This window comes from Natrix helvetica, assembly GCF_964273705.1.
Source record: "Natrix helvetica genome assembly, chromosome: 6".
In the NCBI taxonomy this organism is placed as follows: Eukaryota; Metazoa; Chordata; class Lepidosauria; order Squamata; family Natricidae; genus Natrix; species Natrix helvetica.
The window spans coordinates 34,916,653-34,939,993 of NC_138553.1; the positions used below are offsets into that span (position 1 = coordinate 34,916,653).

At 38.7% G+C, this 23,341-nt stretch overlaps 1 protein-coding gene across 1 annotated transcript in view; it reads right to left on the reverse strand.

The window, feature by feature from the left end:
- Window positions 1–23,341, reverse strand: part of ANO4 (anoctamin 4) — a gene marked incomplete at its 5' end in the record, with an annotated part of 98,332 nt that overhangs the window by 10,540 nt on the left and 64,451 nt on the right. The window contains 11 exons of the mRNA XM_081958708.1: window positions 1,187–1,339; window positions 1,923–2,065; window positions 3,702–3,799; window positions 5,840–5,897; window positions 8,092–8,203; window positions 11,105–11,141; window positions 12,799–12,963; window positions 15,587–15,727; window positions 16,969–17,051; window positions 18,039–18,099; window positions 22,143–22,239. Coding sequence (XP_081814834.1) covers window positions 1,187–1,339; window positions 1,923–2,065; window positions 3,702–3,799; window positions 5,840–5,897; window positions 8,092–8,203; window positions 11,105–11,141; window positions 12,799–12,963; window positions 15,587–15,727; window positions 16,969–17,051; window positions 18,039–18,099; window positions 22,143–22,239 — 1,148 coding nt within the window. The remainder of the gene's footprint in view (window positions 1–1,186; window positions 1,340–1,922; window positions 2,066–3,701; window positions 3,800–5,839; window positions 5,898–8,091; window positions 8,204–11,104; window positions 11,142–12,798; window positions 12,964–15,586; window positions 15,728–16,968; window positions 17,052–18,038; window positions 18,100–22,142; window positions 22,240–23,341) is intronic.

Sequence of the window (23,341 nt, forward strand, 5' to 3'; positions counted from 1 at the left end):
CTGATTTACGGGATCCACCTTGGTATATCATATTCTAACATTGGACTATAATTATGATCTATAATGATGGTAGCACAACTCTGCTATTTAAGAAGCTTGAAACACAAAATGTGTTTTGTGAAGTGGGCATGTACATATTGTTTTGGAATTTCTATTGGGACATTCTGGAAGTGGTATGGCAGAACTGAAACGCAACATCTTGGTTGTTTTGGATTTCAACCAAGATAAAATCTGAGTAAGATTTTTTCTTTGTCCTTCCCATGGGCTGTACATTAGCCTGCCTTCTGATCTATTCAGTGTCTTCTTTTCCTTTCCTTATAACAAAGTTTGAAGCTAAGGACATTGATAGCAGTTAAGGGGAAGTAGGGAGAGAAGAGTCTCTGAAAAGTTGAGAGACAAGCTAATAGAAAGTGGCATCAAAGGAATGAAATGAATGAATGGCTTCAGCCAATCTTCTTACCTTTCCAACATCTTTCTTTCGCCACCTCCACTTTGACATCACTCTATCCCCATTTGGCTCCTCACCCTCCCAGTTTCTGCCTGGTACACACTATCTATTCCAGACATAAACTAAATATTTGTTTTGGTTTGGATAGAAATAAGTGGAAATTACCCTTGTTTTGTTTGCCTCAAACATTTTCCACATCACTATAATTTAATGCTACAAGTATGGGAGAATTTGAAAAGGCAAGGTCCAAGATAGCAAGCTTATTAAAAATGGTCTCTTCAAAGTATGAAATACCTTGTGGTATTAGCTACCTGATACTTTATTGGCTACCTGATACTTTATTGGTTTTTGATTATTATTTTTTAATGTGAAAATGAGCGAATAAAATTGTCTCAGAAATAAGCTATTCCTTGAACAATATTTCTGGAAATTGTAGCTGGGAGGATTTATGTATGTTTGAATAGTGTATATTGTTAAAAAAAGGCTTTATACCAGTAATGAGCTGGCACAATCGGATTATGACTCTACTTATTGTCCAAGTAATCACTAGCAGTTGATCTTGGCAGATCTTGAAACAAACTAAGTAAGATTGGACCCTGTCACTTCTTGGATGAGACAGGATCTGATAGGTTAGTCTCAAAAACATCCCAGAAGACGACTAAATAATCTTAGATTACAAATTTAAACTTCAATTTGCTATCACAACAACACTTTACGCCCATTAAATATTCTGTTTACCAATATCTTTTGCTTTAGAAGCTAAAGGTCGCCTCCACTGGGTGACAAATTTGTATGCATCAAGACGTATTTCAATGATATTGTTCAATAAAGCCAGAAGTGGAGCAAGTGGAAAAGCTGCTACAAATATGGTTGTGAATCCAAACTGGAGGACTGAGAAGGAAAATGAGAGAAGGAATGTCATATTTAGCCACTTATATTTAACACATATTGTGTATGATCAAAGGCCAAGAAAAGTGTACACTAAAAATTAAATTCAGAATAAGGGACAAATACAAAGCTTATGATTTCTATATAGAAATAAACATTTCTTTTGCAAACCACAACATTAAATACTAACAATGGCAGATTCATAAGAGCAAATATTCTTTCTGTACAGATTGGAATCAGTCTACCCCAGAATAAACAGTATACCTATAGATTTGCAGACTGTAAATCTGCGGCTTAAATATTGCTGCTTAAAATGGCAAGGTACAAATCAAAATATACAATGGTTTATCATCTCCAAAATAATTAAAAGAATCTAAGTTTCTGGATTAAATCAGTTTATTTTTTCAGTACCCCCTCTTTATCAATGCTATAGTTGGAAGTGCTAGAAGGCATAGTATTTACTCTTAAGAGTCATGGATGCAACACTCTCCTGGAAGTTTTTGTTTTTTAAAAAATTATATCAGATCATGGGTAATAATATATAAACACTACCAGAATCAGGCAACAAAGAAAGAATTGTTTATACTCATTTCGAGGTATTCATCAAAGAGTCCATAGGCATTCAAAGGCAGCAAGTTGTAGTCTTTTTCCCATTGTGGTAAAGTTGTTTTTTGCTGTGAACCATACTCTTGTCGCAGTCTTCGTCTGGTCCACCAGTTCTGAATTATCCTGCATATGTGGATATTATTTTTATATATTTTTCAGATCACTTACATTTCAAGTTTTCATTTTTGCCATACATTTGGGTTTTTTTTTAATAGAGGTACTCATTTTCACACAATCCCAATAAAAATAACCACCTAACAAAAACATAATTAAAATAAGCACCTTAAAGTATAAAATAAAAATTGGAATAACTAATGTACTAATAACCCGATTGCCAAAAATGCAAAGTTCAGCTGTGGTGGACATAGCTGTGAATGTCTGAAGCTGAATCTCTTCTCAGCAAGATGACACTTTGGCTCCTAGCGCCTATCAAAAGGCTGGTGGGATGCTGAAAATTCCTCTGGACGGAATAAGAACATATCCACGCCATGGGCGTATAGTTTGAGAGAGCTTTATAACTTGCCGCGCAGTGGAGGCGATCCGGGCCCGGGCGATGGAGACGCACGTCTCGTGCCTGTTCAGGGACCGTCCCGAGGCTTCCCTGAAGCCTTCAGAGTGCTTAAAACGACCATCCGAGCAACCCGGAAGTCACTTCCGGGTTGCTCGGAGGTTGGTTTTAAGTGTTCCGAAGGCTTCAGGGAAGCCTCGGGACGTTCCCTGAAGCCTCCGGGGGGGGCGGGGGAGGCTCTTTTCGCCCTATAAAGCCTCTGGAGCCTGGGGAAGGCGAAAAATAGGCAAAAAGGCAAAAAAATTAGTTACTCTGGCCTCAAAGGCTTTCTTTGACCACAATCCAGTTGAATTGACTTTAAGAAATAAATCAGTAAACTTTAGATGGATACTTAATGAAACTTTATTACAGAAAGAGTGAATAGTAAAGATGTCAAAGAGAAGTTAACAGAATTATTTGACAAAAACCTAAACAAAGGTATTGAGATAAAAAGAATATGGGATGCAAGCAAATTGAAAAAGAAAGCCCAGGAAAAATCTGGGAGATCTTACAAGAAATTAAAAGTAAAGAAGAATTAAGGATATCACCTACAAAGATAAACCTTCTAAGCCAAATGTATTGTCTATGTGTTTAGATAATTAGAGAAAAAATTGAACACCCTTAAACAAAATAATGTTGAACATGCAAATAAACTGAAGTGTGTGGCCTATACATTAAGGAATGAAAAAGAGAAGATGATTTTGAAACTCCAGGAGGATGACACAAGTAATTTGGCAATACAGAAACCTTTCATTATTACTATTCCAATTTATATAAAGCAGGGGTCCCAATCCCAGGGCTGTGACCCACCGCTGGGCTGTAGTCTATTTGCAACTAGACTGTGCAAATTGTGGGCTGGCGCATGCACAATTTGACGAGCATGAGTTGCAGGCTGGACTGCACGTGTGAGTCGGGCTGCATATGCATCTGCATTGGCCCACCATGAGTCGAGCTGCACACACGCTGGCCCACCACTTGCGCGGTCTGGTTCCCCTCTCCCCCCCCCACCCCTCAGAGCCGGGCTGCCATGCTTCAAAGGTTGGGGACCACTGATATAAAGGATTCTGACATCTCCTCACAACAAATAGAATGTTATCTCCAAAAGCAGAATAAACAGGTTACACTGCCCAATAGGTATTTGTCAGCAAGGATTCTGTACATGTTACAATAAGCAGGCATTAATATGTATATTTTTAAAAAGCACATACGTACGGGTAGCCTAATTCCATGAAGTTGTTCCAAGTTTGCTTTAGCACCATTATAATACCCATCTGCATACAGAGATCAATAAGGCATCCACTAGGGTGGCACTGCAGAAGAAGAAGGCAGCAAGGGAACAAAGGGAATTTTAAGCCATGCTGACTGGGTTATTGGAAGGAAACACCAGCATTCATACTGAGGAATACTGGCAATACATATTTCACAGAACTCAGCCTTGTATGTATCCTTATTGTATCGATATTATGTACATCTTTCAAACACTTCCTTGTACCTTGGAGGAAGAATTTACATACTGCTTTTTATGGATTTATGGAGAAAGAATTTACAAACTGCTATTTAAATTTGTCCGTAAGTGCTTATACTAGGTTGGGCAATTCATAACCCATAGAGCAGTGAACCTTTTTTTCCTCGGGTGCCAAAAGCACATCTCCATACCCCCGCTACCCCACACATATGCGCACGGCTTTCTTAGAGCCCAGGGAGGACAAAAACGGCCTCCCCCGCAGGCCGGAAATGGCCCATTTTCCGAGTTCCGGTGGGCCCAGTAAGTCCGTTTTTTTCACCCTTCCCAGGCTCCAGAAGCTTTCTAGCAGCCTGGAGAGGGCAAAAAATGGTCCAACACGAAAACCGGAACTTTGGAAACGGACGTCCGGGTTGCCCATTGGGCCATTCTTCTCCTCCGGAGGCTTCAGGAGGCTTCCCTGAAGTCTCCTTAGAGCAAAAAACAAACCAACGGGCAAACTGGAAGTCCGATCCCAAACTTTCGGTTTGTGCATTGGGCAGTTTTTCGCCCTCCGAAGGCTTCAGGGAGGCTTCAGGAGCTTTGGACCCTGGGAATACCTGTTTTAGGTGATGTCTTGCATTGGCATTAATAACAAAAGCTACAAGGATTGAAGTGGGGAATCATCAGTTTTTATCTGTATGACTAATTGGCTGTAAAGTATGAAAATCTTCCCAGACCTATTAATGATTAGCTGTGCAGGCACACATTTTCACCTGCTAGGAAAATGATTTCTGCAGAATGGGCAATGAGGTCTACAGACTGGTCAGTCTGGGAGTGATCAAAACGTAAGCTTTACTGACATCTGCCATGGACAATACAAAGCAAGAAAAAGCTTGAACAGTAGCAGTCAGTCAAATGGAGTTAAACTAGACTATTTTCTGAACAAATGTGTATAATAATTGGATTTAAACTACGGTGGATCTTTTTTACTACCATTCCATATGTATATATGTATTTATAGGAGTAGCCATATTAACTCAATAGCAATTACCGTATTTTTTGGAGTATAAGCTGCACCTTCCCCCCCAACAGAGGGTAAAAATCTCGGTGTGTCTTATACACTGAATACAGCATTCTTGGCCTCCCGAAACCCTGCCTCGCACACCTCATTTTTCACAAATATGGATGCGCAGAGGATTTGGGAGGCCTGTAGAGTGCTCTTGGAGGCTGGGGAGGGCACAAACGAGTGAAAACAGGCCTGTTTTTCACAACAATGGGTTTTTTTCCCCTCCTAAGCCCCCAGGAGCACTCTGCAGGTCTTCCAAACTCTCTGTATGCCCCCTTTTGTGGACAAAAGGGCCCTCCTTTGCAAAAAATGAGCCTGTTTTTGCTCGCTTTTGCCCTCCTATCCCCCAGGAGCACTCTACAGGCCCCCCAAACACTCTGCATTCACCGTTTTTGCAAAAAATGCACCTGTTTTTCATCTCCCAACCCCCCCCCCCCAATGTGTTGCGTTGTTGCCCTCCCAAGCCCCCAGGAGCACTTTGCAGGCCTCCTAAACTCTCTACATGTCCTGTTTTTCACAAAAAATGGGGCATGTAGAGGATTTGGGAGGCCTGCAGAGTGCTATTGGGGGCCGGGGAGGGCAAAAACAGTTTTTAAAAATTTAACACTTCAAAATCTTGGTGCGTCTTACAATCCATTGTGTCTTATAGTTCGAAAAATATGGTACTTCCAATAAATTGCACTAATTACTTCATACATTATTTTTAGTACATTAGATATATTTTAGATACTATAAATTATGATAGACTTCCAGATACTTTTGCATAACTTATTTCAACCCTAAGAATGTATGTGTTGAAACTTTGTACAATATGCTTCAATATTAATATAAAACACTTACTTCTTCTAGTCTCCACCTGTTTATCAGCCTGAGATAGGCACCAGGGTGACCTGTAAACCTTCAATATAGGAGAGGTCATCATCTCTTTGCAGGTACGTTTTTGATCAAAACAATAAGAATGTAAGAGGAGAAGATCAAAGACGAGAGGCACAATTGTATTTTTCCATGGAAAAGGGCATTTAATTTGCATTAATGTTAGTATTTTAATGTACAATGTACCAATTGCTTTTTAAAAATATTTTTGTGGTTTATATAAGAATCTAAATCAGGGGTGTCAAACTCGATATCACTGAGGGCTGCATCAGGTTGTGTTTGACCTCGGGGGGCTAGGTGGGTGTGGCCAGGTAGGCGTGGCCAGCTCAACATCACTTATGTCAGGGGTACCTGTGGTGGCCCAGGTGGGGCTGGGGGGATCCACTTTTGCGAGTAGTTTGTTTTGCTAGCACTCTGCCAGCGAAAATGGAACTCAAAGGGTGTGTGTGTGTGTGTGTGTGCGCGCGCCCCTGGACTCTGTTTTTGGCTGTGATGGCCTCCTGCAGTCCTCTGCCAGTGAAAACAGAGCTTGGGAGGCTGCACGTGGCCCCCCCAAACTCTGTTTTTTTTCTGGCAGAGGCACCACAAGCCAATCCTTTGCTATTTCCAGGGTAGTACTGCGGACCAGATCTAAGTACCTCATGGGCCGGATCCAGCCCACGGGCCTTGAGTTTGACACCTCTGATCTGGATGAAACATAAAAGTTATTTTTCCTAACTGTGTAAAAACAAGATGTTGGCTAACAATAATAATTATGTTCTTGGTTTTGATTCATACCACAGATAACTATTTCAGCTTAGCCATATCGAAATATTTGTGATAAAACACATACTAATCTTTCAAACAAATGATAAATTAGTTTTCAGGTGTTGGTGAACATCCCCAAAATATTTTATTAAAAAAGTGGAACCTTCCAAATGATTATTTGATACACTGATGTATTAAAAGACAACAGGGTCTTCACAGTTGTAGTCCACTGCTGACTCATACTTAAGCAGTGGTTCACTCAGACAGCTAGATATGTCTTTTCATTCACCTATATTTGTGGAGTTAGTTTGCAACATAGCATTTAAACTGCTGGTAGAGATCTTATCTTATGTAGAATAGCCTCAGCACACTTGGAATAAAACTGGGCTTTAGTTATGCTTGTGACATATTGTCCCAAATATAGGTAGCTCTGGGTTATGATGGCAAGTGGGACTGGAATTTCCATCATTAAGTGATGCCATTGTAAAGCATCACATGAACACATTATTTAGCAATCATAGTCCTTGTAATCCTAGTTGTTGCCATAACTCAAAAACCGCATGGGTCATTAAGCATAGACTGTCATGTGGTAAGATGGGAAATCAGGAAAATAGGTTGGCAGGTGAGAGCTAAGGACAAGTGGGAGGGTACTTTAGGAGATGACTACAGTATGTGGGAGGGTATCAGAGGCAGGCACTACAGAGCATGAGTGGAGAGCCAAGCAATTGTGGTACAGACTGTAGGAAGGTGGGTGCCATGGGAAAATGCTATAGAGCGTAATCGGGTAAATGGACTAACTTATAAAATGAGTCCAAAATCTGGGATCCATGATTCATATGGAATTAAAATTTGGTAAATTTTGACATAAATTATGGTATAAATTATGGCATTATGACATAAAACTACCTTAAAATAGTTATGACATAATAGAAAATGTCATAAAAGTTTCCCTGTGCTGATGTTTGACAGTGCTATACATCCCAACATGTGTTGAAAGGGCTTGGTTTTATGTAGAGAATGAATTATTAAATCACACAGAGAAGATTGAATGGGTTGATAGTAAGAGGAAGATAGATAAAGTGGTTTTGGATCGAACTAAGCTGTGAAATTTAAATAAGAAAAGGCAATGTATGAGTTAATGTATGGACGTAGTGAAAGAAAGATAGACTTTAAGGAGAGATATAGTGAATGGGGGTGGGAATATTTCTCCTATGTTCTATTTTTCATTACTCTTTCTTACTGTTCTTCTGCACTTGCTGTAACATTGCTTAACCACAAGGGAATAGCATGTTCTTATGTAAGTGGTATTACAGATAAAAATACACAATGTTAATGTGACTCCCTAAAAGTGCCTTTAGTGATCACAGTTAATCTACATTTAGGAACTTTGAGGGACATACTATATTTTACTACTTAATTCAAAACAAACAATAATTCTACAAAGATGCAGATATCCTATTAATTAATCTTACCTTCCAAGGAAAAATGCTATATAAAAGGTAGAACTGTTCAGATTAACAAACTGAAAAAGAAACATTTTCAAAGTGAAGCTGTTTTCCCACTCAGATTCAGTACGAGGCTGCTCTGTAATGAGAAAAAAAAGGAAATTGTAATATTTATTGAAATTTGAACTCTAGATTTGGGGAAACTGCATGCACCGTACAAGTCTAGAAATGTCCCAGTAAACTTAGTTACAGATCTTGCTTACAATGCTGCCCATATTCAGGGAAAGTCCTAGTTTCTGAGACAGTACTTCTCAACTTTGGCAATGTTAAGATGTGTGGACTTCAACTTCCAGAATTCTTCAGCTAGAATGGGGAGTTAGTTTCTTATCTGATATGCCCCTTCTCTAGGCAGGTGGAGACAACAACCATGCATGGGTTAACTGAGTCAGTTAACCAATAAGACTGAGTCTACTAAATTAACGTCATAGCCTCTGAGGATCATCCTCCCGCTTTCTTGACGAAGGAGATAAGTAGACTGCTTGTTCTATTAGATTGCTCTCAATATCTCAGTTCTGTAGAGTTAATACAATACAATACAATACAATAGTAGAGTTGGAAGGGACCTTGGAGGTCTTCTAGTCCAACCCCCTGCCTAGGCAGGAAACCCTATACCGTTTCAGACAAATAGCTATCCAACATCTTCTTAAAGACTTCCAGTGTTGGGGCATTCACAACTTCTGGAGGCAAGCTGTTCCACTGATTAATTGTTCTCACTGTCAGGAAATTTCTCCTCAGTTCTAAGTTGCTTCTCTCCTTGATTAGTTTCCACCCATTGCTTCTTGTTCTACCCTCAGGTGCTTTGGAGAATAGTTTGACTCCCTCTTCTTTGTGGCAACCTCTGAGATATTGGAATAATGCTATCATGTCTCCCCTAGTCCTTCTTTCTCTTAAGCTAAACATACCCAGTTCCTGCAACCGTTCTTCATATGTTTTAGTCTCCAGTCCCCTAATCATCTTTGTTGCTCTTCTCTGCACTCTTTCTAGAGTCTCCACATCTTTTTTACATCGTGGCGACCAGAACTGAATGCAGTATTCCAAGTGTGGCCTTACCAAGGCATTATAAAGTGGTATTAACACTTCACGTGATCTTGATTCTATCCCTCTGTTGATGCAGCCTAGAACTGTGTTGGCTTTTTTGGCAGCTGCTGCACACTGCTGGCTCATATTTAAATGGTTGTCCACTAGGACTCCAAGATCCCTTTCACAGTTACTACTACTGAGTAAGGTATCACCTATACTGTACCTGTGCATTCCGTTTTTGTTGCCTAAATGTAGAACCTTACTCTTTTCACCATTGAATTTCATTTTATTAGATAGTGCCCAATGTTCAAGTTTGTCAAGATCCTTCTGTATCTTAAGCCTATCTTCTGGAGTGTTGGCTATTCCTGCCAGCTTGGTATCATCTGCAAATTTGATGAGTTCCCCATTTATTCCCTCATCCAAATCATTGATGAAGATGTTGAAGAGTACTGGGCCTAAAACAGAGCCTTGGGGTACTCCACTGCATACTTCAATGCATAGTTCAGCATTACCGTCCCTCAGCGAACTAGGCCTGCACAGAGAAAGGGTGGGGATGGCTGCTGTCTCCACCTGCCCAGAGTAGGGGCTTATCAGGTAAGAAACCAACGCCCCATTATCCAAAGGTGGTTGGGACAGCAGCCATACATGGGATGTACCAAAGCTTGGACTGTCCGGGGGTGGGAGTGCGATGGTCTAGGAATCTGATGAGGGAAGCACTTGTTTTTTAAAAAAAATTTTTTTTATTGGTTTTTAAACATTTATGGGAAAAGGTAAAGGGGTGCTTAGAAAATTTTGGCAGCTCCCACGCTGGTGGTAGAAATCCCTCCAAATCTCACAATGTTTACAATATTAAAAACAAGATATAAAAGATAAGCAAAAAACAGAATCGTATTCTACATTGTATCAACCCTGTGTTCAATCATTTTTCCTTTGTCACTTTCTAGTATATCAACAATTACAAATATTTCAAATACTTTTATTTTTGTGGCCTGAGCCTTTTCGATATTGCTCCTTCCTCCATCCCCAGGTGGAGCCACAGCCCCCCCTTCATATCTTGTACCTTGCTACCCTTTTCACTACCTTCCCTGTGTTCGTCCTCTAGGAGGGAGAAATGTTTTTTAATGAAGGCTTCAGCCTCCTCCACTGTATTAATTCTAATCCTAATTCCCTCCCAAAAGATCAACATTCCCTCTGGCAATAACCATCTAAACCAAACTCCTTTATTATATAATTTCTTTGATAAGGAGGAATACTTCCTCCTTCTTTCTCTTATCTCTTTCAGAATCTGCTTAACAATGATGATTTCTTCATCTTTATATTTCAGTGATCCCTCGAGGGAAGCACTTGTTGAAGTACCCTCCTGCCATTAAAACATCTTAAAGATGCTAGTTGAAAAATTTAAGCACTTAATTGAGCAAGGCATGCCACATAAACACGTGGTTGTAAACAAATTCTGAGAAATAAAGCAGCATGTGTATTGTTTAATGCAGTGAAGGGGAAAGTTCAATCTGGAATCAAAGACCTCTTTTTGACATAGCAAAAACAACTCCAGCTTTTATACAAAGTCTGTCTCAAACTGATGGCTCTTAAATAGATTGTGCAAGTTTAGAACTAGCTCTGACAGTCCATTTTATGCTGTTTAAGATAAGTAACATATGCAACTGTACCATGTAAGGGTTCAACTGGTTACCTCTTTTGCTTAGTATTGTCTATTATACAAGAATTGTTCCAGGTCTTATTTCTTTACATCCTAGCAGTGTAGGATGGATGACCGTGTGAATGGGAAAACTGGCATATAGAAAAGTAAGTATATTTGTAGAAACAGGAACACATACAAATACACATACATACATATAGTGACACAGAGAAACAAATAATAAGCATACTGTTAGCTCCATTTATGCAGGAAATGAAGGTGCATGATAACCATGAAACATATTACTTAATTTTCATTACTTACCTAAATTTGTCAGAAAAAGAGCAACCTTTTCATGCAACTGCAAAAAATGAAAAACGGCATATAATTTTAATGTAATATATAAATCACATTTGATTAACATTATGTGCTTACTACCTTCACTCCTTATTTCTCTATTCCCGCAGTTATAATGATAGCTTTAGAGGCAAAATCTTACTGACCTTTCTTTTAAAAATGCCTACGGAGTTAGAGAATTTTGAATATCCACTGAGTTTGGATATTCAATATTGGTTTGCATTTGTAAAAATCTATATTTTGAATCAACTAAGACAGCGCTTTGAGAAAGTGTATTTGAGATGAATTATTTATATTTTATATTTATTATAAATACAAATAATAAGCACTTTCTTTTAAAGTTAAAACTCTGATCATTGGAGGAAAAGTCGGAATAGAAAAGAAGGGCAATTTATTCCTGTTCTAATATTTGTATGGCCTTGGTGTGAGAAGAAACTGTTTTCATCCAAAAATACGTAAATGCATTAAATTTTTCAATTTCTTCTGGTTACCAGACAGATTATAAAAGGGCCCATTTTTCATATTTGTTTCTCCAAGTAATTTAGCATTTATCTAATATTTATTGTATAAAGAAAGTCTATGCAGTCACTAGGAGTTGACACCAATTTGATGGCATATAATCAATAATGTATTTATTAGATTCACATAGGATTTGCACTGCTAGTATCTAATTTTTTACATACTTAAAAAAGAGACTGACTTTTCAACAATGGGACTGCTTTTTATTAAGATACTTTATCTATTTTATTGTAAATTGTGCTTAAAAAATCAAAGTGAAGAACACTATTTTTCCAAATTATTTCCAAACCAAGTTAAATGGAATGGTGGGCTCTGATTTTATATTTTAAACAATTGTTAATCATTACTCTATTTTAGTCGAATATTTAATGTCTCAATTTTTTAAATAAAATAAGCAGCCAAAAAAAGTTTGTTTGCATTGTAAAAATGTTGAAGTTTTATTCCATCCATCCATCACCTACCTACCTACCTACCTATCTTATTTGCATTTATAATAAATACAAAACTATCAAGTCTCAAATATATCGTTCTCAAAGCACTGTCTCGGTTGATTTGAAACATAGATTTGTACAAATACAAACCCATATTGAATAGGCAAAATAGTGGGATTCAAAATGCTCTAACTAGCTCTGTAGGCATTTTAAAAAGAAAGTCAGTAAGATTTTGCCGAATGCTGCATCTATATCTATCCATCTATCCATCCATGTAATACTCTGCTCTACCCCAGGAGCTTCCCAAGATTTGGATCATACATATGTCATTTTTGTTGAGATATTCCTCTTGGATTTCTCAAATGTTTACACATTTGAGCTATTCAATCCACAACTGATTTTTGCTATTGTTTATTTTTAAATGTTCACAGTGGATCTCTGTTATGCCAGAAATATGCATGAAAAGCAATATTGGTATAATCAGTGTGATCCTGTATGTGTGTGTGCATTTATAAAACATTTTATGATTCATCTAAAATAACTACATAAATAATCTTTTAAAATATAAACAAACTTTGGCTAAACCACCATATACTACAAGTTGTGCAATAGTTCTGATGAGGCTATTTCTTATTACAGAAATCTGAGTACAACTAAGAAACAACCTAAATACAGATTGAAATTAATCAAGGTGTGAAAAAGTTTCCTTACAACATTCAGCAGCATGATGATGCAAAAGTTGATGCATACTGCAGTCCCAGTTGTTGCAACCTGAGAGTTATTCTTGATTAAAGCCCATTTGAAGGCAGCAAAAGTGCTAACAGTCACAACACGATAAATAACAATGCCAAAAACAGCGGCGATCACTACACAGATCTAGAGAAAGAAGTGATAGAAAGAACATACAGTATAGCTTAGAACCAGAGCAGTAGCTCTCAACAACTGAATAATAAGTCCAGTAAGTAATCTATAAATGTACTCTGCTTTTCTTAAATGGGACATGTGTGGGTCCCTGATTTCCTTCTGCATTTCAATGTGATCTCTTCCTATTATTAGTGTCATGGCAAGAAATAATGTTCAAGGACCCAAGTGTCAGGTTAACAGGGTCAATTATGCAATTTAATTTTCTGAAGATAAAATTTCATGCTTGTAGGATTTCGTGTTCTGTGAGTTTTCATTTCTCAGTGCAATTACTTAACCTTGCCTCACATCCAAGGGCTGGCAATTTTCTCTATTTTTTTCTGAAGGATTCAGTCAGGCTGAGATTCAGAGAAGCAATTAAACTAATAGTTTGTTAATTGCTGCTTTGATTAAAAGAAATAAAGAAATCTGCTTAATTGCTCTACTGAGGTGAGATTTTATTACAAGAACAGAACCTATTATGATGAACCTTTTCTCTCAGAAAAGTCAATTAACACTGATCTGCAATAGTAAAAAAAACCAAAAACCAAGTCTTAGATGAGAATTGAGAGAAGGAATTACAATAAATATGGATATACAAATCTTGGAGTAGTCTCAGTATAGAATAATTATGGAATGCTTTGGGACCTATAGATATTGAAGCACTTATTTGATCGAAGCTATTGAAAATAAAGGAGATAATCAACAAAAGCAAGGAGATAATAATGTACTGAGCTTCACTTGTAAATAGATAAGAAGCAGCAAGAAAAAGTCAAAAGAAAACAGGTTAATAACTGCTTTGATAATCCCTCGACTTTTGAAAAGCGCTTAGTTCTTATACAACAGTAACAACATAGTAACATTCAATTCCCTGTAGTGTAAAATAAATGCTGGCTCCATTTATTTTAATATTAAATGACCTCTATAAAATGAAGTTCATCTGTTTGAAACAGATATCTTCAATATTTGAAGAATACATTTCAACAAATAATAAGTTTTAAATTAATTAAACATTTCATTAATCTTGAATCAAATGCTAAAGGATCAGTTTCAGGCTATCAATTATTTTTATTACATAGTTAAAGTTAAACTGATATAAATAACAGTCAAAATAAAAAAAAACCTATAAAATAATAGTTTATTGTTTTGAAATCTAAAGTTACTGTAGGCATAAGTTTTCTTCCACTTCACATAAGCACATTCAAGAGCGAAGAGACCTCTATATCACAACCACTACAATCACCTTATGCAAGCAGTGGGATCTGCAGGAAGCTATGATGACACTGTAGGAAGTCAGCACAACCCCCTCACCCGCCCCACAGAAAGGAGGCTTTCCTACAAACAAATCATACACTTCTCTCCATTACTAGGAAAACACTCCAGGCAGTCCCTCCAATATTTAGGTTTTATGAATGAGATACTTTTGTATCTACTGAGAAAACTGGAGCATTCCATTCATTATCCATTTACAGAAAGCCAGCTAGCTCCATTCATAAACAAAATGCCTTCAGCTACAGCTCCCACAGAAGGTTGAAGATGATGGGATTAAAAGCAGGAAAACAAAGACTCCTAAAATCTACACTCCCTACCTAGCTCCAAGGACAGGGCATAACCTCCCAGCCACAATGGGGGGCAGGCAACAATAATTAGAATAATTAGAATAGCACACTCAAGCTCAAGGCCAAAGTACATTGCACAAGAACAGGCATCTCAATCACAAAACCCCACAGAATGTATAAAAACCCACCTAACCCCATTTTATTAGCCACCTCAGAAACATGTTGCTGTCACTAGTTTCTAGCTACCAAATAAACAGACTTACTTTCCTGCAGCCTGCCTCCATTTTATTTTCAGCATCTTTCTCCCCGCTTGGAACCGGACCAGATTTTACTTCCAGCAACAGCAAATGATATGCATGTCATAATGTCATGCCTTGAATGCTGTTATTATTTGTATCAGATACCCTGACACAAAACCATAATCATTACATCATTATCCATGTGTTTTCATTTATTTCAACCTATCCCATCTTGCCCCTCATCCCAGCCAACACTCATTGATGTTTATAGAGTTAAGCTGATAGTCAGTTTACAGAATATATACAGTAATTCTACTCTAAGAAAAAGTAGATCTAAATTTTACATTCAATATTAGCTTGAATTGAGGATTAGTCTTTATTTGTTTAAAAAAAGATATAAATCTATAGAGTGAATGCACGGAGGGAAACATATTGCACAATAACTTGAATTAATCTGAATTAATATTAGATAAGAGCACTTTCCTTTGCTAAATTTCCCTTTAAAAAAAAACATGCTAGTTATGTTTTATTTTCATTGTTCAATGTAATTTTTATTTCACTGGATTTCATTTTTATTAAATATGATAGCAAGTAAACGTTTTAGGAATTATATTACTGAATACTAAATTCCTTTATATTTTCAGAATATAAGAAAATTCTGTGACACAAATGATTTTAAAGCAGGAAAACAAAACTAAAAAAGTCAAGAAGGCTTTTGCTATATATATGATTTTGTTGATATTTTGTTGCTATTTTAAAAATCTAGTTTTCAGGAAAAACAATGAATTAAAATTTTCAAACCATAAAAAATATTCCAGATGCAGAAACTATCATTCTGCTGCATTTATCTGCAAATGCTTGATAAGGCTCTGGTTTTCCAGATATAGGATTCATTCTCTCTTTCTTGGAGTATTTGGCTTCAAACTGGGGGCGTATTTCTTCCTAAAGAATACAAAAAATTTAAAAAGAATTAGATATAATTGTGTAGAGAACTTAAGCTTTTAATAATTTTATGAAGCTTTTATTAATACATTACATTCAGCCAAGCCAGTAGGCCAAGATGTTAAAAATATTTAAAAGAATTGCTAAGAAACTAATAAAATACTATTGTAATCCTTCAGAGAGAGAGATATATCTTTACAAAGCTAAAGGATTATTTAGTTTTTGACAATACAGTACAGGAAAATTCTTCAAAGTTCAGGAAAATTACTGTTTCTTCCATCTTGTTGCCCTTCACAATAAAAACATAGCAATAGAAGGTTAATTATGATATTTTAACTAAGTGTCTTGCAGCAATGCCAAATAATTAATGAGGTTGGGGCAGCATCAGAGAATCAAAAAATCAAAAAAGGACCCTTTATGAGCTATCCTCAGCTGTCTGGCCTGCTTGATCTCATAAGATAAACATCATGGCCCTACTGCTGCTTTTTGCCATTAGTTCATTAATTGCACTCACTTCTTTCAATGGCATCTGAGGTCTATTTTACTCAAAAGCTGTGCTTATTATGGGAGCTGATTCTGAAGTGATGCTTTGCTTGACTCTGTAATAACAGTGACCTTAGATGGCCTAAGATAACACTGATGTTTGGTGTTTGCCTCTGGGCAAATTAACATATTGGAGATTACTGCTACAAGCAGAGTGCTGACCTGGTTCTTATGTGGGGATTGAAGAGTTCAGTATTTTTTTTATACATGCTTATTATACCAAAAGAATTCCAAATGAACACATAATTTAATTTTACAAATCCCTTCATTTATCTAAAAATCAAACAACTGACACATTGTGTAAATTAGGTCTTTATTTTCTTGGGAAAAATGTATGATTTGCTGCCAGTTTCCTCCAAATTAGAACTCTAGAATAGTTGATGACTAATCCGTTATATGAGTTCCTTCTCTGCAAGAAATGGATATAAGATTCCTTAACATTGCTTGGCCTTTTTTTTTTTTTACAGTCGCCCATCATTTTCTGTTCATTGTTTCACATTTGTCAGACTATTGACTGATTTGCATCTTCTGCAAGACAGTGACTCAGCTAAAATGACATAGACTACAATAGCTAAAACAGATATACCATGAAACAAATTAAGCTCTATGTGGCAGGAAATCTTCTGTTTATATTATAACCGAGTCTGTTAATAGTACATTAATATTAGTTTAAATTGTGACATATTATCCATACAAACCTCCTCTTCCTCCCAATCAATTAAGTCCCAGTCATAAGCAATAACTGCTCGTCTTCTTTTCCAAAATTCCAAAAAAACAGTGGCTACGGCAGAAAAATAGAAGGAAAAATATATCTGGTCATATTATTGAATGAAAATTTGCAAGATAGCTCTGTATTTCCCCCCTGCAACCAGAAAATGTGTGTCTGTGAGAGAGAGAGAGTGAGTGAGTGTGTGTGTGTGTGTGTATGTGTGTATGTATAAACAATTCCTCTGATAAATGTGGTTACTATATTATGAAAATGGCAAGTCTCTGGTGTAGTGCATAATGGAAAAATCACAGAAAGAGGGATACCTAGAAGGCTGAATCAACCTTGAGCTGGTGAGAATCAAACTGTTGGCAGTCAGCAGAATTTAGGTGGATAATGACAGTTGATAATGCATTGTGTTCATTGTTGCTAATCTGCTTTAGGATACAATCAGTATCATTTCGTTCCGATTTCTAGTTTAATTATCTGGGATAATTCAACTATGTCCATTATTAACAGAAGAAACCTACAGTTATCTTGTTGTGCTATATGGACTTCAAGGGAACAAATGGTGAACTGAAGACAGCTCCATGAAAAGCTAATGATGGTAGTGAAATTAATACCAGTGAGTAGAACAGTTCTTCATAGATCTGTGTGGTCAGCCCTGATCCTCCGAAGAGCCTAAAGACCTGGCTCTGCCAGTTGGCTTGGAGCTCCAATGGGGGACTATCACAGCGGAGGTGGTTAATCAATTAACAACAGAAATAACAAAAATTTGAAATAAGATTTTAGAATTAAGTATCAAGAAGACTCCCTGAGGGAAACACTTTTGTTTTAATTTCTTTTAAAAAATGAGATAAATTTCTTGTTCTCGTATACTGTTCCTATTTAGTTTGCAAAGATGAGGGCAGATAAAAATAGAAGCGTTCACTTTTAAAGGACAGAACAGAGGAGTAGAAGTATCTCAAGAATTTCATATCATTGAACTAAGTCTGCTGCACATCCTCCATGTAGTTATTTTAAACACAATTACATTGGCATTATTCCCTTATCATCACTTACCCCATACTGCCATGAAAACAGCAAAAAAAACAGTTGCTCCATTGTCAAAAAGATGTGATACCTGGAGAAAAATAATTTTAACTTAAATTCATTTAATTTTTCTTAATTTACATTGGTTTGTGATTTCTAAACTAGACATAGTCTAAATCAATTTTTATTTCTACCCCTTCCTTGGGCTCAGCCTGGTCATCGCCTACATTTTCTATGTACTGGTAAGTGAACTTCTACAAAGAATGGTAAATAAATACCTTGCTGAAGTTTAAAACTAAACGTTATTTATTTTATTGGAAGGAATTGTTAGGTAATTTTTCATAGTTCTAAAATGTTTTCACTAGATTCTACTTGTGAGGTTCTCATGGGAACAGAAGAGGATCTTTGCTAATGAGATTAAATCAAGGACTACAGGTGAAACTCAAAAAATTAGAATATCGTGCAAAAGTTCATTTATTTCAGTAATACAACTTAAAAGGTGAAACTAATATATGAGCTAGACTCGTTACATGCAAAGCAAGATAGTTCAAGCCGTGATTTGTCATAATTGTGATGATTATGGCTTACAGCTCATGAAAACCCCAAATCCACAATCTCAGAAAATTAGAATATTACATGCAATCAATAAAATAAGGATTGTACATAGAACAATATCGGACCTCTGAAAAGTATAAGCATGCATATGTACTCAGTACTTGGTTTGGGCCCCTTTTGCAGCAATTACTGCCTCAATGCGGCGTGGCATGTAAGCTATCAGCCTGTGGCAATGCTGAGGTGTTATGGAAGACCAGGATGCTTCAATAGCGGCCTTCAGCTCTTCTGCATTGTTCGGTCTCATGTCTCTCATCTTTCTCTTGGCAATGCCCCATAGATTCTCTATGGGGTTCAGGTCAGCCGAGTTTGCTGGCCAATCAAGCACAGTAATCCCATGGTCATTAAACCAAGTTTTGGTGCTTTTGGCAGTGTGGGCAGGTGCCACGTCCTGCTGGAAAATGAAGTCAGCATCCCCATAAAGCTCGTCTGTGGAAGGAAGCATGAAGTGCTCCAAAATCTCCTGGTAGACGGCTGTGTTGACCCTGGACTTAATGAAACACGGTGGACCAACACAAGAAGATGACATGGCTCACCAAATCAACACAGACTGTGGGAACTTCACACTGGACTTCAAGCATCTTCCAGTGTGCGCTTCTGACATTGTTTGTTGTTCAGGAACGGCTTGACAAGAGGAATACAACATTTGAAGCAAATGGACAGGATCCGTCTGTGTGTGGTGGCTCTTGATGCACTGACTCCAGCCTCAGTCCACTCCTTGTGAAAGTCCCCAACACTTTTGAATGGCCTTTTCCTGACAATCCTCTCCAGGCTGCAGTCATCCCTGCTGCTTGTGCACCTTTTTCTTCCACACTTTTCCCTTCCACATAACTTTCTATTAATGTACTTTGATACAGCACTTTGGGAACATCCACCTTCTTTTGAGGCTTTCCCTCCTTATGGAGGGTGTCAATGATGGTTTTCTGCACAACTGTCAGGTCAGCAGTCTTTCCCACGATTGTGATTCCTATTGAACCAGACTGAGAGACCAAGGCTCAGGAACTCTTTTCAGGTGTTATGGCTTAATTAGCTGATTAGAGTGGGACACTTTGAGCCTAGAATATTGCACCTTTTCACAATATTCTAATTTTCTGAGATTGTGGATTTGGGGTTTTCATGAGCTATAAGCCATAATCATCACAATTATGACAAATCACAGCTTGAACTATCTTGCTTTGCATGTTATGAGTCTATCTCATATATTAGTTTCACCTTTTAAGTTGCATTTCTGAAATAAATGAACTTTTGCACGATATTCTAATTTTTTGAGTTTCACCTGTATTTTGTTGGACAATGTAGGTAAAAAATGGGCTTCCCAGCACAAGGGCTCAAATGTAGCATCTGTCTGAAACTCTTTAAACTCTTTACAGCAGCTGTATCTTTCCCAGGATCGTGAGGCAAATGCAAAGTGTTGCATTTAAACGCTCACAAACTGTGTAATATATTTTCCAAATTATTTCTTAAGCGCAGCACAACTCCTAGTCTCTGTTCAACAATGGCCTTCAAAACCTCACTGAAAGGTTTTAACGGTTTATGAAATATCATAAACAGACTCCCTGTCCCCATCAAGAGGCTCATGACTTTCAATAATAAAGGCAATATAAAACAGTAATTTATTTATTGTTTATTTATTTTATTTATTGGACTTCAGCTGGTTGAACCGGGGCGCCGGTAGCCACATCCACTCAGTCTTGGACGGGTTGAGCTTGAGTCTGTTACTTCCCATCCAGATCCGTACGGCTTCCAGACACCGGGACATCACTTCGACGGCATCGTTGGGGTGGTTTGGGGGTAGAGATGTACAACTGGGTGTCATCCGCGTACAGATGGTAATCTACCCCATACCCACATATGATCTCGCCCAGCGGCTTCATATATGCATTGAACAGGAGAGGCGAGAGGACCGACCCTTGTGGCACCCCACAAGTGAGCGGCCTCGAGGTCGACCTCTGCCCCCTGCCAATACAAATTGCGCTCGACCAGAGAGGTAGGAGGAGAACCATCGCAGAACGGTGCCCCTCACCCCCAACCCCTCCAGTCGACGCAATAGGATACCATGGTCGATGGTATCAAAAGCCGCCGAGAGTTCTAATAGGACCAGGATGGAGGAACAACCCCCATCTCTGGCCCTCCAGAGATCATCCACCAACGCGACCAGTGCTGTCTCCGTGCTGTGGCCGGGCCGGAAACTGGACTGGCGTGGGTCCAGATAATCAGTTTCCTCCAAGTGGCGTGGAAACTGTTGTGCCACCACACTCTCTACGACCTGCGCCAGAAAGCAAATGTTGGAGATGGGGCGGTAGTTGACTAACAGAGCTGGGTCCAGGGAAGGCTTCTTGAGGAGAGGCCTCACCACCGCCTCTTTCAAGGCGGCCGGTAGGAACCCCTCACTCAAAGAAGCGTTGACTAACTCCTGGAGCCAGCCTCGTGTGACCTCCCAGGATGCCAGTACAAGCCAGGAGGGACACGGGTCCAGTAAAGATGTGGTAGCACAGAGTCGCCTACGCAACCTGTCCATATCGTCGGAAGTAACAGAGTCAAACTCCTCCCAGAATGGAACCTCAAGACCTGCCTCCGACGTCCCCCCCAGACCACAAGTGGGGACCAACTCGCTTCGAATCTGAGCGATTTTGTCCTGCAGATAGTCCCCAAATTCCTCTGCTCTACCCTGCAGAGGGGCTTCCCGTGGCCTCTGTTGAAGGAGGGAGCGGGTTACCCCGAACAGGGCGGCAGGGCGGTTATCTGCGGACGCAATAAGAGTGGCACAATACTGACGCTTGGCCACTCTTAATGCCACAAGGTAAGTCCGTAAATGGGCTCTCACCTGTGTTCGGTCAGATTCAGAGCGAGACGATCTCCACCTGCTCTCTAGGCGTCTCTTGTGGCGCTTCATCACCCTCAGCTCCTCGGTAAACCAAGGAGCCTGGGTGGTTCGCTGCCGCAGGAGAGGCCGCAAAGGCGCGACCCGGTCCAAGGCCCCAGCGGCCGCACTATTCCATGCCGCCACTAGGTCCTCCATCCGGGTGCGGGTCAGGGCTACAGGAAATGGCCCAAGCTCCGTCTGGAACCTATCAGGTTCCATCAGGCGCTTGGGGCGGAACCATCTTGGACATTCCAGTTCCGCCTCCCCGTGGTGGGGAGTAGCGGCTGGAAAGTCGAGTCGGAGAAGTGAGTGATCTGATCTGACCATGACAGGGGTGTGATGACTAAATCCCCTACTCCCAGATCACTCCTCCTCATACTTTTGTGTAACCTTTAGTGACCTACAGACATTAAAAACTTGCTGTTCTGTCCTTATTCCTCACTCATTACATTTATCTATCAGCAAATCCTTTAAAAAAAACTAAGTATGCTTAATATTTTAATAACTTAAGAAGCAAGCTCTTTGAAGTTGTTGCATTCGACTCTACAGACTTAAATATCTAGCATTTTTAAATGCAATGTCTTTATTTAGAATACACACACACTCACACACATAGATAAAACTATTGGTAGAAAAAGAAAAGTAGCATTTATTTGTACCTTGGCATACATGCAGCTATCTGACAACCTCATGAAGGGACAATATTTATCACATATAGGGCACATAATAATCTCTGTAGCTTGGCAGATTTCTTTACTGCAAAAGAGAAGAGATAAGGATTACTAACCCAAGTTCTAACTATTGTCTAACTATCTATCTGTTTTACTTAAAAAAAACAAAAACCCTTTCATTATTTAGACACTAGTGGAGTTGTAAAGAAAATGTGGTTTTTTTCCTGTAAAAACTGCACCAATAAAATGTTTTCTTTTTGGCTTAAAATTAATTTAAAGACACATCACCAATAGTTCAGGACATTAAATTCAACATGTGTACAATTCTTCTCCGCATTTATGTACCAATTCCAATCTGTGCACTACACATCACTTGATACTGTTCCCTCATTGACTAGTTTCCATAAATATATATTTATTTTGTAAAACCCTGAGATGCTTCCTTATGCCGCAGACAGGAATAAGGGGAGAAACATTTTCTGGGTATGTGTGCTTGCCGTATCTCTAAATTTCCTGGCTTCTTTACTGTGACAAGAAGCACTGATGTTAAATTTTGCTTCCCAATAGTTATTTTGTGTGTTTCGTTCAAATTATTGTAATAAATTCTCCTGGGATGGTTAACTGTTTCGTTATTTAGAATTTTTAGACTATATTAGCCTATATCTGTGATGGTGAACCTATGGCACGCGTGCCACAGGTGGCACACGAAGCCATTTGTCAGGGCACAAGAGGTGTTGCCCTGTCAGCTGGCCAGCGCACATGCGTCCGCTGGCCAGCTGACTTCAGCCTTTGTTTGAGGCCATTTTTCACCCTCTGGAGATTTCCCTGAAGCCTCCGGAGTGTGAAAAACCGGCCCTACGAGCAAATCAGAAATTCAAGAACGGACTTCCGGGTTGCTCGTAGGGCCGGTTTTAGCCCTCCAGAGTGTTCAGGAAACTTCTCTGTAGCTTGATCTAGAGAAAGAAGTTTCCTGAAGATGAGCTCCAGCACAAGTCCAAAAGCTCGGAAGACAAAACCTCTGGTTCCAGTGACTGACCCAGATTGGATCCGGTAACATTTTCCTGGGACATGCATATCCACTTTTATTCTCAATAAATCAGTATTTGAGTGATTCAATAATTACTGTACAGTATTGAATTGGAATATGACCCGTTAAACAAATAATAGGATTTTTGTGATATAAAGAT